The sequence below is a fragment of the Dendropsophus ebraccatus genome, chromosome 1 (assembly GCF_027789765.1).
Source record: "Dendropsophus ebraccatus isolate aDenEbr1 chromosome 1, aDenEbr1.pat, whole genome shotgun sequence".
In the NCBI taxonomy this organism is placed as follows: Eukaryota; Metazoa; Chordata; class Amphibia; order Anura; family Hylidae; genus Dendropsophus; species Dendropsophus ebraccatus.
This window is the reverse complement of record NC_091454.1, coordinates 230801972-230818377: the sequence shown is the minus strand read 5'-3', so window position 1 is coordinate 230818377 and position 16406 is coordinate 230801972. Positions and strand designations below refer to the sequence as shown.

The following is a 16406-nucleotide window of genomic DNA, read 5'->3' as shown; positions in this document are numbered from 1 at the left end:
GATGGACTGTACGGGTATATACTGATCACTGATGGACTGTACAGCTATATACTGATCACTGATGGACTGTACAGCTATATACTGATCACTGATGGACTGTACGGCTATATACTGATCATATACTGATCACTGATGGACTGTACAGCTATATACTGATCACTGATGGACTGTACAGCTATATACTGATCACTGATGGACTATACAGCTATATACTGATCACTGATGGACTGTACAGGTATATACTGATCACTGATGGACTGTACGGCTATATACTGATCACTGATGGACTGTACGGCTATATACCGATCACTGATGGACTGTACGGCTATATACCGATCATATACTGATCACTGATGGACTGTACGGCTATATACTGATCACTGATGGACTGTACGGGTATATACTGATCACTGATGGACTGTACGGCTATATACTGATCATATACTGATCACTGATGGACTGTACGGGTATATACTGATCACTGATGGACTGTACGGCTATATACTGATCACTGATGGACTGTATGGGTATATACTGATCACTGATGGACTGTACGGCTATATACTGATCACTGATGGACTGTATGGCTATATACTGATCACTGATGGACTATACAGGTATATACTGATCACTGATGGACTGTACGGCTATATACTGATCACTGATGGACTGTACGGCTATATACTGATCACTGATGGACTATACGGGTATATACTGATCACTGATGGACTGTACGGGTATATACTGATCACTGATGGACTGTACGGCTATATACTGATCACTGATGGGCTGTACGGCTATATACTGATCACTGATGGGCTGTACGGCTATATACTGATCACTGATGGACTGTACGGCTATATACTGATCACTGATGGACTGTACGGGTATATACTGATCACTGATGGACTGTACGGCTATATACTGATCACTGATGGACTGTACAGGTATATACTGATCACTGATGGACTGTACAGGTATATACTGATCACTGATGGACTGTACGGGTATATACTGATCACTGATGGACTGTACAGGTATATACTGATCACTGATGGACTGTACGGCTATATACTGATCACTGATGGACTGTACAGGTATATACTGATCACTGATGGACTGTACAGGTATATACTGATCACTGATGGACTGTACGGCTATATACTGATCACTGATGGACTGTACGGCTATATACTGATCACTGATGGACTGTACGGCTATATACTGATCACTGATGGACTGTACGGCTATATACTGATCACTGATGGACTATACGGGTATATACTGATCACTGATGGACTGTACGGGTATATACTGATCACTGATGGACTGTACGGCTATATACTGATCACTGATGGGCTGTACGGCTATATACTGATCACTGATGGGCTGTACGGCTATATACTGATCACTGATGGACTGTACGGCTATATACTGATCACTGATGGACTGTACGGGTATATACTGATCACTGATGGACTGTACGGCTATATACTGATCACTGATGGACTGTACAGGTATATACTGATCACTGATGGACTGTACGGCTATATACTGATCACTGATGGACTATACAGGTATATACTGATCACTGATGGACTGTACGGCTATATACTGATCACTGATGGACTGTACGGCTATATACTGATCACTGATGGACTATACAGGTATATACTGATCACTGATGGACTGTACGGCTATATACTGATCACTGATGGACTGTACAGGTATATACTGATCACTGATGGACTGTACGGCTATATACTGATCACTGATGGACTATACAGGTATATACTGATCACTGATGGACTATACAGGTATATACTGATCACTGATGGACTGTACAGGTATATACTGATCACTGATGGACTGTACGGGTATATACTGATCACTGATGGACTGTACGGGTATATACTGATCACTGATGGACTATACAGGTATATACTGATCACTGATGGACTGTACAGGTATATACTGATCACTGATGGACTGTACAGGTATATACTGATCACTGATGGACTGTACAGCTATATACTGATCACTGATGGACTGTACGGCTATATACTGATCACTGATGGACTGTACAGGTATATACTGATCACTGATGGACTGTACGGGTATATACTGATCACTGATGGACTGTACAGCTATATACTGATCACTGATGGACTGTACGGCTATATACTGATCACTGATGGACTGTACAGGTATATACTGATCACTGATGGACTGTACGGCTATATACTGATCACTGATGGACTATACAGGTATATACTGATCACTGATGGACTGTACGGCTATATACTGATCACTGATGGACTGTACGGCTATATACTGTGGACTGTACGGCTATATACTGATCACTGATGGACTGTACGGCTATATACTGATCACTGATGGACTGTACGGCTATATACTGATCACTGATGGACTGTACGGCTATATACTGATCACTGATGGACTGTACGGGTATATACTAATCACTGATGGACTGTACGGCTATATACTGATCACTGATGGACTGTACGGCTATATACTGATCACTGATGGACTGTACAGGTATATACTGATCACTGATGGACTGTACGGCTATATACTGATCACTGATGGACTGTACGGCTATATACTGATCACTGATGGACTGTACGGGTATATACTAATCACTGATGGACTGTACGGCTATATACTGATCACTGATGGACTGTACGGGTATATACTGATCACTGATGGACTGTACGGCTATATACTGTGGACTGTACGGCTATATACTGATCACTGATGGACTGTACGGCTATATACTGATCACTGATGGACTGTACAGGTATATACTGATCACTGATGGACTGTACAGGTATATACTGATCACTGACCCCGTGACTGCAGTAGCGGATGATCTTTTGGCGGCAGGGTTCTGTTTCGGGGGCATGAGAACCTCCCACAGCACAGAATGAAGGCCGGAGCCGCTCGCTTCATTGTGTGAACTGACATTGAATGGCGGCCGCAGAAGATAAGGCTATGCCAATTACCTAGTGTGAACATAGCCTTATACTGATCCCATTCATGCCCCTGGCCGTATCTCCGGCTGGCCTGCTGGGCGGGAAGTAACGCCCTATTACATGTAACAGCCGGGGGGTGAGCACTACATGGCCCAGGCAGCCCACTAGCAGCTGATCCTTATCTCCTATTACACTAAACGATTATCGGCTGAAACATTCAGTATTGGACGATAATCGCTCAGTGTAATGGGGCCTGTAATCCGTGTAGGTCAGGGGGCGGGGTCTTTTATCTGTCTGGGTCCTGGGGGCGGGGCCTGTAATCCGAGTAGGTCAGGGGGCGGGGTCTTTTATCCGTCTGGGTCCTGGGGGCGGGGCCTGTAATCCAACTGGGTCAGGGAGGCGGGGTCTGTAATCCGTGTAGGTCAGGGAGCGGGGCCTTTAATCCGTTTGAGTCCCGGGGGCGGGGCCTGTAAGACATCTGATTCAGGGGCGGGGCCTTTAATCCGGCTGTGTCAGGGGGCGGGGCCTCTGAGGACACCAGTCCTCCTCCCAGCCGCCATACCCCTGATCATGTGACTGATCACGTGGGACCCTGATCACATGCCTGACCATCGCCCGGATTCCGCCCTCTCCGCCGGTTTGTGTTGCTTCATTGAATACTATGGAGAATCGTGACGCTGCACCACGCACTCCCAGCTGCTGACGGGAGACTTAGGGGGCGGGCCCAACATCGATGACATCATTCACGCCCAGCCTTTAGCAGAACACTCCAACCAATCACAGAGTGATAAAGGGGTGTGGACTATGGTGAACTCTCCGCCCCCGTATGGCTGCAGCCAATCATCACGCAGACATGCTTCTATTTTTGTATCTTTTCCTTATATGTTTCGGTTTCCATAACGACACTTCTTGGCCAATCAGATAACAGATTTCCATAATCCCCGCCCATTTGAGGTGGTATTCCACGCCTTTCACCCTGAGACGCATGCGTCACCTCGTCCAATGCCATCTTCCCACTAACCTCTTACGGCCAATCAGCGAGCCGTGCTGGCTGTGTCACTCCCTAGTGAGCTCTCCGAGCAGTGATTGGTGAAGACACTGCAGCTGCGACCAATCAGTGCTGAGGATTCACAACTTCCAGCCAATGAGCATTCAGTCGGGCCTCCTCCTGCCACCAATCGTCTGCCGGGAGAGTCGGTGTGTTCACATGAAGCTGGGAGCTGCGGGAAGCATGGACGGGATCGAAGTGGAGGTCCGGGGCCCGGGAGGAGCCTTCTATACCGTGAGTGTGAGCGGCCGGACCGGGGCGTCCCGGGCTCCGATACCCCGAGAGGTGCACCTCAAGAGCCCGATAGTCATAAACTGCCCCCCCTAGTCATATACTGCCCCCCCTAGTCATATACTGCCCCCCATAGTCATATACTGCCCCCCATAGTCATATACTGCCCCCCCTAGTCATATACTGCCCCCCCTAGTCATATACTGCCCCCCATAGTCATATACTGCCCCCCCATAGTCATATACTGCCCCCCCTAGTCATATACTGCCCCCCCATAGTCATATACTGCCCCCCATAGTCATATACTGCCCCCCCTAGTCATATACTGCCCCCCCTAGTCATATACTGCCCCCCCCTAGTCATATACTGCCCCCCTAGTCATATACTGCCCCCCCATAGTCATATACTGCCCCCCCCTAGTCATATACTGCCCCCCCCTAGTCATATACTGCCCCCCATAGCTATATACTGCCCCCCCATAGCCATATACTGCCCCCCCCATAGCCATATACTGCCCCCCCCTAGTCATATACTGCCCCCCATAGTCATATACTGCCCCCCCCCTAGTCATATACTGCCCCCCATAGTCATATACTGCCCCCCCTAGTCATATACTGCCCCCCCCCCTAGTCATATACTGCCCCCCATAGTCATATACTGCCCCCCCCTAGTCATATACTGCCCCCCCCTAGTCATATACTGCCCCCCCTAGTCATATACTGCCCCCCCATAGTCATATACTGCCCCCCCTAGTCATATACTGCCCCCCTAGTCATATACTGCCCCCCCCTAGTCATATACTGCCCCCCCCTAGTCATATACTGCCCCCCCTAGTCATATACTGCCCCCCCTAGTCATATACTGCCCCCCCTAGTCATATACTGCCCCCCCTAGTCATATACTGCCCCCCCTAGCCATATACTGCCCCCCATAGTCATATACTGCCCCCCCCCTAGTCATATACTGCCCCCCCCTAGTCATATACTGCCCCCCCTAGCCATATACTGCCCCCCCATGTCATATACTGCCCCCCCATGTCATATACTGCCCCCCCATGTCATATACTGCCCCCCCTAGTCATATACTGCCCCCCCTAGTCATATACTGCCCCCCCTAGCCATATACTGCCCCCCATAGTCATATACTGCCCCCCCCCTAGTCATATACTGCCCCCCCCTAGTCATATACTGCCCCCCCCTAGTCATATACTGCCCCCCCTAGTCATATACTGCCCCCCCTAGCCATATACTGCCCCCCCTAGTCATATACTGCCCCCCCCCTAGTCATATACTGCCCCCCCATAGCCATATACTGCCCCCCCATAGCCATATACTGCCCCCCCATAGCCATATACTGCCCCCCCCATAGCCATATACTGCCCCCCCCATAGCCATATACTGCCCCCCCCATAGCCATATACTGCCCCCCCATGCCATATACTGCCCCCCCATGCCATATACTGCCCCCCCATGCCATATACTGCCCCCCCATGCCATATACTGCCCCCCCATGCCATATACTGCCCCCCCATGCCATATACTGCCCCCCCATGCCATATACTGCCCCCCCATGCCATATACTGCCCCCCCATAGTCATATACTGCCCCCCCAGTCATATACTGCCCCCCCCCTAGTCATATACTGGCCCCCCCTAGTCATATACTGCCCCCCATAGTCATATACTGCCCCCCATAGTCACCCCGAGATGTATACTGTATATCAGTGCTTCTCAAACCTTTCCTACTGGAGCCTCACCAAACTGACCGGGAGGAGGCCGGGGCCTCGCCAGACTGACCGGGAGGAGGCCGGGGCCTCGCCAGACTGACCGGGAGGAGGCCGGGGCCTCGCCAGACTGACCGGGAGGAGGCCGGGGCCTCGCCAGACTGACCGGGAGGAGGCCGGGGCCTCGCCAGACTGACCGGGAGGAGGCCGGGGCCTCGCCAGACTGACCGGGAGGAGGCCGGGGCCTCGCCAGACTGACCGGGAGGAGGCCGGGGCCTCGCCAGACTGACCGGGAGGAGGCCGGGGCCTCGCCAGACTGACCGGGAGGAGGCCGGGGCCTCAGTCTTCCCTCCATTTGTCTCCTAGTCACATAAAATAAGTGCAGAATGAGCCGACAATGTCCCATAACCCGAGATTGTTGCAGTCAGGGAAAGGATTGTGCAGATTATAGTTACTTTAGTGACTACTCCCTCCCCAGCTGCGCCTCACCAACAGCTAGGGGGCGCCTCACAGTTTGAGAAGCACTGCTGTATATATACCTCCCGTAAAATCCCGATCCTAATAGGGACCCTAGGCCCCTCAATTACCTACAATCCCCCCATACACCCCTGAGGTTGCTCCTACAGTCGCCCCCTGCAGGTGATGGCCCCTCAGTGTGATCTCCTCCTGTCTCTTCTGTAGGCCTACGTCCAGGATGTGCAGGAGGGGACGGTCACCGCTGTGTACCCCAACAAGTGAGTACAGCACCACCTGCTGGAGACTGCCAGCAACTACATTATCTACTGCATGTAACCCAGTCACCTGCCCTCCGGTATACCCCCTCCCGTGTACCCCCCATATCTGCCCTCCCGTGTCCCCCCCCCCCTTCCTGTATCCCCCTCCTCACTATGCTGGATGTTCTTCTGACAGTTCCATGCCGGAGACACGTCTGCCCTTCTGTGATGTCCGGTTGCCTGCCCCAGACTCCTCTTCATGTGATATCAGTGAGGGTGACCAGGTGGAGGTAGGCCGGGGTGGGGAGTGACCCGGTGGAGGTGGTGTGGGGTGGGGGGTGACCAGGTGGAGGTGGTGTGGAGCAGGGTGGCTGATGACCCGGTGGTGTGGGGGGTGACCAGGTGGTGGTAGGCCGGGGTGGAGGGTGACCCGGTGGAGGTGGAGCGGGGTGGCTTATGACCCGGTGGTGTGGGGGGGTGACCCGGTGGTGGTGTTAGGCCGGGGTGGGGGGGTGACCCGGTGGTGGTGTTAGGCCGGGGTGGGGGGGGGGCCCCGGTGGAGGTAGGCCGGGGTGGGGGGGGGTGACCAGGTGGAGGTGGAGCGGGGTGGGGTGACCAGGTGGTGTTAGGCCGGGGTGGGGTGGGGGACCCAGTGGTGGTGGTGTGGGGGGTGACCTGGTGGAGGTAGGCTGGGGTGGGGGGTGGCCTGGTGGAGCTGGGTGACCAGGTGGTGTTAGGCCGGGGTGGGGGGGACCCGGTGGTGGTGGTGTGGGGGGTGACCCGGTGGAGCTGGGTGACCAGGTGGTGTTAGGCCGGGGTGGGGGGGACCTGGTGGAGGTAGGCCGGGGTGGGGGGGGGTGACCAGGTGGAGCGGGGTGTGGTGACCAGGTGGTGTTGGGGGGGGGGGGGGGGCGGGACCCAGTGGTGGTGGTGTGGGGGGTGACCCGGTGGAGCTGGGTGACCAGGTGGTGTTAGGCCGGGGTGGGGGGGACCTGGTGGAGGTAGGCCGGGGTGGGGGGGACCTGGTGGAGGTAGGCCGGGGTGGGGGGGGGTGACCAGGTGGAGCGGGGTGTGGTGACCAGGTGGTGTTGGGGGGGGGGGGGGGGCCGGGACCCAGTGGTGGTGGTGTGGGGGGTGACCCGGTGGAGCTGGGTGACCAGGTGGTGTTAGGCCGGGGTGGGGGGTGACCAGATGGTGGGGAGAGGTGGGGGTATCATGTTCTGACCCCTTTATTTCAGGTGATTTCTCGAGCCGGGGATCAGGAGAGCTCGGGCTGGTGGCCGGCCCGCGTGCGGATGATGAAGGGAGATGTGAGTATGAGTGTGCGCTCATGTGGCGTCTGTGTGCTCCAGCTGTGCTGCCATCTCTTACTCTCCCTCAGTTTTATGTGGTAGAATATTACGTCTATGAGGCGCCCTTCAATGAGATTGTGAGCCGGGAACGTCTGCGACCGCCCAACCCCAACCAGGCCGCCAGCTTCTACCAATACAGCCTGCCGCTGCCCGAAGACGTCCGCACCATGTGAGTACTGCCCCCTGCCGGAGGTGCTCGCCCTGCCCCCTGCCGGAGGTGCTCGCCCTGTTCACCCTCCCTTTCCTCCCTGCAGAGCCGCCAGTCCTGATGCCCACAAGGAGTTCAAGAAAGTGGTCGGAGCCAACTGTGTCTTATTGGACAAGACGGGCACCGAGCTCCTCGTCCTGGTGAGAGGCGGGGGCACATGCGATGTCTCAGGACGGGGGGGGGGGGAAATGCGATGTCTCAGGATGGAGCGGGGGAACATGCGATGTCTCAGGATGGAGCGGGGGAACATGCGATGTCTCAGGATGGAGCGGGGGAACATGCGATGTCTCAGGATGGAGCGGGGGAACATGCGATGTCTCAGGATGGAGCGGGGGAACATGCGATGTCTCAGGATGGAGCGGGGGAACATGCGATGTCTCAGGATGGGGGGGGACATGCGATGTCTCAGGATGGAGCGGGGGAACATGCGATGTCTCAGGATGGAGCGGGGGGACATGCGATGTCTCAGGATGGAGCGGGGGGACATGCGATGTCTCAGGATGGGGGGGGACATGCGATGTCTCTCTGTTTTGGGGTAACATTGTGTTCTCTCTCTATTAGTCCACAGATGACGCAATCATCAAGCGCTCAACCCTGCTCAGCGACATGCACATCCGCGCCCTCCGGAACAAGCTGAGGCTAATAGCCCAGAAGGAGGAGGCCGCCAAACAGCTGGAGGTGGGGAGGGGGGGGGGGGAGGAGAGGCTGGGGGGAGGGGCTAGGAGACTAGACCAGGAGAGGCTGCTTGGGGAGACCACCGCCCCCTGCAGGTCATACAGCCACCTCTTGTGTATTTGCAGGTCAGTAAGCAGCTGGCGGTGGCGTATCGGGAGGAGTTCCAGGTTCGGGAGGATCTCATTGGATTGGCCATTGGCGCTCACGGTATTAACATCCAGCAGGCCCGGAAGGTCCCTGGGGTGACGGCGGTGGAGCTGGATGAGGAGACCTTCACGTTTCGGGTGTTTGGCGAGGTAGTGGCCGCCCTGGCACCGCTCTATACCACCCCTCCCCCCACCGCTCTAACTCTCTTCTCTTCTCCACAGACCCAGGAGGCCGTACGCCAGGCCCGGGGATATCTGGAATTCACAGAGGGCTCGATGGAAGTGCCCCGCTCCCTAGTGGGTGAGTGCGGATTGCCGGCCTGTACCCCTCCCCCTCTGGGCTCTGGTGATGGGTGAGGGGCCCGGCCTGTACCCCTCCCCCGCTCTGGGGATGGGTGAGGGGCCCGGCCTGTACCCCTCCCCCGCTCTGGAGATGGGTGAGGGGCCCGGCCTGTACCCCTCCCCCTCTCTGGGCTCTGGTGATGGGTGAGGGGCCCGGCCTGTACTCCTCCCCCTCTCTGGGCTCTGGTGATGGGTGAGGGGCCTGGCCTGCACCCCTCCCCCTCTCTGGGGATGGGTCAGGGGCCCGGCCTGTACTCCTCCCCCTCTCTGGGGATGGGTCAGGGGCCCGGCCTGTACCCCTCCCCCTCTCTGGGGATGGGTCAGGGGCCCGGCCTGTACCCCTCCCCCTCTCTGGGGATGGGTCAGGGGCCCGGCCTGTACCCCTCCCCCTCTCTGGGGATGGGTCAGGGGCCCGGCCTGTACCCCTCCCCCTCTCTGGGGATGGGTCAGGGGCCCGGCCTGTACCCCTCCCCCTCTCTGGGGATGGGTCAGGGGCCCGGCCTGTACCCCTCCCCCTCTCTGGGGATGGGTCAGGGGCCCGGCCTGTACCCCTCCCCCTCTCTGGGGATGGGTCAGGGGCCCGGCCTGTACCCCTCCCCCTCTCTGGGGATGGGTCAGGGGCCGGCCTGCACCCCTCCCCCGCTCTGGGGATGGGTGAGGGGCCCGGCCTGTACCCCTCCCCCCTCTCTGGGGATGGGTGAGGGGCCCGGCCTGTACCCCTCCCCCCTCTCTGGGCTCTGGGGATGGGTGAGGGGCCCGGTGTCTTCATGTCGTCTTCTCCTTTTCCTCAGGTAAAGTGATTGGGAAGAACGGCAGCGTCATCCAGGAGATTGTGGATAAATCGGGCATCGTCCGGGTCCGGGTGGAGGCTGGAGACAAGACGGAGCAAAAGAAGGAGGTAATGGCCGGTGGTCTCTCCTGGGGTCCATGAGCCACTGTAACCCCTGGTGGTGACACTTGGTGTAGCAGCTGTAGGGGTGTGTGTGTGTGTGCGTGCGTGCGTGCGTACGTACGTACGTATGTGTGTGTATATATATATATATATATATATATATATATATATATATATATATATATATATATATATATATATATATATATATATATATATATAATATATACACACATCTCCTTTATCTCTTTCCTCCTCTTCCAGGGGTCGGTGCCGTTCGTATTTGTGGGCACACAGGACAGTATCAGCAACGCCCTGGCGCTCCTGGAGTATCAGATCGCTTACCTTCAGGTCTGTCTGTCTCTCTCCTTCTGCCATAGAGATGAGTGCAGGGAGGGGATAGAGAGGACTGTGCAGCTGTATCTGTATGACCACACAGTTCTCTCTATGATCATAGAGATGAGTGCAGGGAGGGGATAGAGAGGACTGTGCAGCTGTATCTGTATGATCACACAGATCCCTCTATCATCATAGAGATGAGTGCAGGGAGGGGATAGAGAGGACTGTGCTGCTGTATCTGTATGATCACACAGTTCTCTCCATGATCATAGAGATGAGTGCAGGGAGGGGATAGAGAGGACTGTGCAGCTGTATCTGTATGATCACACAGATCCCTCTATCATCATAGAGATGAGTGCAGGGAGGGGATAGAGAGGACTGTGCTGCTGTATCTGTATGATCACACAGTTCTCCCCATGATCATAGAGATGAGTGCAGGGAGGGGATAGAGAGGACTGTGCAGCTGATCTCTTGCTGTCCCGTACCCCCCCACCCCCAGGATCTGGAGCAGCTCAGGATGGAGCGTCTTCATATTGAGGACCAGCTGAAGAGTGTTGGAGGACTGAGGACAATGGCGCCAAGGACTGAGAAGGATAAAGGAGCGGCCCAGATGAACGGCACCTCCCACAACGGCCCCAACCACACAGCAAGACAGGGGAACGGTAAGAACCGACTACAACTCCCATCATCCCCACCACCTGCACATCACATGGTACAACCCTGACTCCACCCCCTTCCTCCTCAGGTAACAAGATGCCGCACAGAAACCACAAGCCCCCCGACTCTGGTGAGCAGCCCCCCCAGCCAGAAGAAGCAGGTGAGACTGGGGAGAGGGGTGAAAGGTGACTGCCACTTCCACCCCGCCCCCCCCCCCCCCGACTGTCACTTCTCTCCGGGGGCCAATATTCCATAATCTAAGGGGCACGAGGACTAGAGGATTTATACTGGGGTCTTCTCTCCCGCAGATCAAGTGTCCAGAACAGACGGCCCCGTAATAAAGAGAGAATCCCGAAGACGCACAAGAGGAAGTAATATGAAGGTGAGAGCGGGGGAGGGGCGGAGACCAGCGTGTGACATCACCCACCCTATGATGTGTGTGTGTGTGTGTGTGACATCACTGACCCTATAACATGTAGGAATCCTGTGTTTTTCCTCCTCTGTAGGAGACAATTGGATGACGGATGAAGATTGGTGTTTGGCGGCTCCGGCTGCCGCTTCCTCCCCTCGTATCTCCTGCTCTGTGTATTATATTGTGTCTCTCCAGCCAGATCTATAAATATACTGTGAATTATAACCCAGCCCGCCACCGCCTCTGCTTCATATCTACTACTGAGGGGAAGTTATACTGTGCACTGTACATATATATGACAGGAGAAGTGGTACTGTGCACTGTGTGTGTGTGTGTGTGTGTGTGTGTGTGTGTGTGTGTGTGTGTGTATATATATGTATATGTATATATAATACTGAGGATTACACCCAGCATACAGGACAGGAGAAGTGGTACTGTGTGTGTAGTGTATATATATATATATATATATATATCTATATTATAATATAGAGAGAGAGAGAGGTTATTACACCCAGCATATAGCAGACGTTATACTATGCAGACTATACCCATGGTACCCCTAGCAACCAAGCCGGACTGGTTGTCGGGGGGGGGGGGGGGGGGGGGGGGGCTGTACACTCTGGCAGTGTCTGGAGCTGAGCATGATGGCTGGCCACTGACAGAACCTCTTAAAGGAGAAGTCCGGACAAAATAATTTTTTTATATGTTATTAATTATGGAAAGTTATACAATTTTCTAATGTACATTAATTATGGGAAATGCTCATATACTGCTATTTCCCTTAATTTAGTGTATCAGGAAGTGTTAGAATTCTCTCAGATCTAGTGACGTCACGACGAATGGTGTAATTCCTATGGAGTGTCCAGCAGGGGGCGCTCTATATATAGAAGTTAATGAGTACCATTGACTTCTATATATATATAGTGCGCCCCTGCTGGACACTCCATTGGAATTATAGTATGTGAATGTAATGTTATGTACTGTACTTTTGTGACTTCATGAATACATTTATGGAATACTTTGGGGAGCAAGTGTCCTTGCACCCCAAAGTATCCCATAAATGTATTCAATAAATACATTTGCAGGGCACTGAGTAGGGAGGGAGAGAAGTGCCATCTACCTCCCCCCTCCCTGCTCGGTGCTGGGCACATATACAAAGTACTACTCCCCCATTATCTGCAGATAATGGGGGACTAGTACCTGTGCTATGCCTATCACATCGCCGCCGCTCACACACGGGCTGCTTTTCATGCCCCCTCCTCCTCCGCTCTCTCTCCTCCTCCCGGCTTCAAACTAAGTATCACGCCGCTGACTCCCTCCCGCCCGCATACCCCGTTCCTCACACTATCTGGCCGCCGCTCTCTGCTCTTGCATGCCGGCCGCCTCAGCCCGCCCCCACCCCGGCCGGGGACACCAGGAAGCGCCTTGCTCCCGGCCAGGGTGGGGGCGGGCTGACGCGGCCGGCATGCAAGAGCAGAGAGCGGCGGCCAGATAGTGTGAGGAACGGGGTGTGCGGGCGGGAGGGAGTCAGCGGCTGGCCAGATAGTGAGGGGCGGTGGGGAGTCAGCGGCGCGATAGTTAGTTTGAAGTCGGGAGGAGGAGGGGGAGCGGAGGCGGATGGGGCATGAAAAGCAGCCCCTGTGTGAGCGGCGGCGATGGCGATATGTGCCCAGCACCGAGCAGGGAGAGAGGGGGGAGGTAGATGGCACTTCTCTCCCTCCCTACTCGGTGCCCTGCAAATGTATTTATTGAATACATTTATGGGATACTTTGGGGTGCAAGGACACTTGCTCCCCAAAGTATTCCATAAATGTACTCATGAAGTCACAAAAGTACAGTACATAACATTACATTCACATACATTGTAATTCCTATGGAGTGTCCAGCAGGGGCGCACTATATATATAGAAGTCAATGGTGCTCATAACTTTTATATAGAGAGCGCCCCCTGCTGGACATTCCATAGGAATTACACCATTCGTTGTGACGTCACTGGATCTGAGAGAATTCTAACACTTCCTGATACTCATATACTGCTACTTCCCTAATTTAGTGTATTTCCCATAATTAATGTACATTAGAAAATTGTATAACTTTCCATAAGTAATAACATATAAAAAAATAATTTTGTCCGGACTTCTCCTTTAACCAGGCCATGAGCAGCGGAGGAGGTGGAGGATATGATACGGCAGGTGCGATGTATTTCTTGAGTAACGATTTATGAAATACAGGATAAATTCTTAGGGAATGGGGTAACTGCAATTTGAATGAAACCGGATTTATTTTTTCGACTATTGGAGTTCCCTCAGCCAGATTCGCTCCTTGCCACATAGGTCTCTTTCCGAGTCATAAGTTCTTGGATAACCAGACCTTATACCCAACCAGGCAGGACCAGGGCGACGTTTACCATTAGCATATTTGTTGGCCTCTGTTGGTGTAATAGGGCCCTTAAACATGCCCAACGGCTTATCGGACAGATTTTTGAAGTCAAAGCCAGGAATGGATTATAAACGGAGAACGGGTAACAAAGGAAAGACTGAGACTTCTCCTCTTCTCACATCCAGTCCTGGCTTTGTCTTAATAAATTTGTCAGATAATCTGTTGGTGTATCTGGGCCCTGAGAGTCACAAACTCTTGGCCCAAACTGCAGTTTTTTCGGTGACCTCTCTTGCAGAAGTGAACTGATTCTCTTGGTTGGGTACAGAGGACAATTTGGGATGTAGCCCTCAATTACATAAGAATGGAGACCATTATGTCGAGTAACTGACGTGGTTGTTGAGAGCGAATTCTGCCATGGGTAAAAACTCCGACCGCTTTTCCTGACAATCAGAGACGCAACATCTGAGGTCCTGCTAAAGAGACTGGTTAAGCCTTTCAGTTTGGCCGTTAGTCTCAGGGTGGACGATAGACAAGAAGGACAATGTGATACTCAATTTGTCACAGATTGATCTCTAGAACCTCAACATAAATTGTACGCCCCTCTCTGACACAATGTTCACAGCAAAACCATGGAGTCGTAGTGTCTTAGCGTTGGGTAACTTTTTTAATACAACCAGGTGACACACTTTAATAAAACGATGTACAGTGGCCCAGGCTACAGGTTTCTCTTTGAAGGAAGGGAGATCAGTTATGAGGTCCATGGATAAATGAGCCCAGGGTCTGCTGGGCAGAGGCAGTGGGTGTAACAGCCCCTCAGGAAGTGACCGAGGAGTTTCACATGCTTTGACAAAGTCTTGGACGTCTTGCTACCACGACGGCCACCAACATGAGCGAGACAACAAGTAACCAGTGCCTGCGATTCCTGAGGAATGAATCTCTTTTAACACCTCCAACCTTAGATGTACATGTACAAAAAGTTTACCTGTGGGTACAGTTGTGGGCACAAGGTTCTGTAACCTCAAAATAGGTGATTTTAAATCAGCTGACAGACTAGCAACCACCACACCAGGACTGAGGATACTTTCAGGTTCACCATTTGGAGTTTCTCTGACACCAAAGCTTCTAGACAAGACATCAACCTTAACATATTTGGCTCCTGCACGATAGGCAACCATGAAATTTAACCTAGCAATAAACAAAGCCCAATGTGCCTGACGAGGGTTCAACCTTTTTGCCTTGTCCAAGTACAGGAGATTTTTACGGTCTGTGAGAAAAGTGTCTCCACTCCTGGACGGCTCACTTGATGGCCAATAACTCTCTCTTCCCAATGTCATAATTGGCCTCAGAAGTGGAACTTTCTGGAGAAGAATACCAGAGGTCTTAAGTTAGGGCCCTATTCCACCGGACGATTATCGTTTGCATAATCGTTAACGATCTCAAACGACCGCTCGATCTCAAACGTTCACTCATTTCTATGGAACGATAATCGTTACTTATGATCGTAATTGCGATAGTTTTTCCTTCGCTATTTATTCGCTATTGCGTTCGTATCTATTGCGAACGCCAAATGATGTCTTATTCAATGCGAACGAGCAACGATAAAAATAGGTCCAGGTCTTATAAAGCGATCAACGATTTCTCGTTCGGTCGTTAATCGTTAACTGCATTTCAACCGAACAATTATCGTTTAGATTCGAACGATTTAACGATAATCTGAACAATAATCGTCCGGTGGAATAGGGCCCTTAGTGTAGGGTTCCCTACTCTAGGACAGAACTTGCCCCTACACCAATCCCAGAGGCATCTACTTCACCATGAATGGCATCTCCAGATCAGTGTGCACCAGCACTGCGGCCGAGGAGAAACTTTTTTTGTAATCTTGAAGGCTTGTTTAGCCTCTGGCGTCCAAGAGGAAAGGTCGGCCCATTTCTTAGTAAATTCGGTAAGGGGTTTGACTATGAGGGAAAAATTCCAAATGAACTTCCTGTAAAAATTGGCAAATCCTTGAAATCTCTGAATTTCTTTCAAAGTGGGTCTTGCCCACTCTAGTACCGCTGAGACCTTTTAGGGTCCATCTGTACAGAATCGGGGTTAAGATGTAACAGGAATCCCACCTCTTGGACACAATTTTGCACACAATGAATTTTTGCTTAAAGAGGACCTGTTAGACCCCCGTTAGATCCCCCTATACTCACGTGATCGGGTCACGGAGATATCAGCGCCCAAAGCCCGGCGCGCGCGCTGACAGCAGAGTCAGATGCCCATAGAGAATGAATGGGGAGTCCGATGCTCCG

At 52.9% G+C, this 16406-nt stretch overlaps 1 protein-coding gene across 2 annotated transcripts; it reads left to right on the top strand.

The window, feature by feature from the left end:
* The first annotated feature begins 3581 nt into the window (after window positions 1-3581).
* On the top strand, window positions 3582-11981 carry FXR2 (FMR1 autosomal homolog 2). Of its 2 annotated transcripts, XM_069949735.1 has the most exons (15): window positions 3582-4278; window positions 6679-6731; window positions 6907-7000; window positions 7949-8020; window positions 8092-8231; window positions 8317-8410; window positions 8832-8948; window positions 9071-9241; window positions 9314-9392; window positions 10225-10331; window positions 10590-10676; window positions 11164-11326; window positions 11410-11481; window positions 11630-11703; window positions 11828-11981. In XM_069949735.1, the coding sequence occupies exons 1-15, from the start codon at window positions 4141-4143 to the stop codon at window positions 11840-11842; spliced, it is 1476 nt and encodes a 491-aa protein (XP_069805836.1). In that variant the 5' UTR covers window positions 3582-4140; the 3' UTR covers window positions 11843-11981. The 2 variants fall into 2 exon arrangements, with proteins under 2 accessions (XP_069805836.1, XP_069805917.1); XM_069949816.1 differs by lacking the exon at window positions 6679-6731 and having other exon boundaries at window positions 4190-4278.
* Window positions 11982-16406: the final 4425 nt, after the last annotated feature.

What these genes read in the sequence shown, in the direction of transcription:
- FXR2 (XM_069949735.1), top strand. Translation starts at nt 4,141, where the DNA reads ATGAGCATTCAGTCGGGCCTCCTCCTGCCACCAATCGTCTGCCGGGAG. An exon ending in CACAGCAAGACAGGGGAACG is followed by an intron (nt 11,327 to 11,409) that starts GTAAGAACCGAC and finishes CTTCCTCCTCAG; the next exon opens with GTAACAAGATGCCGCACAGA. An exon ending in CCCCCAGCCAGAAGAAGCAG is followed by an intron (nt 11,482 to 11,629) that starts GTGAGACTGGGG and finishes TCTCTCCCGCAG; the next exon opens with ATCAAGTGTCCAGAACAGAC.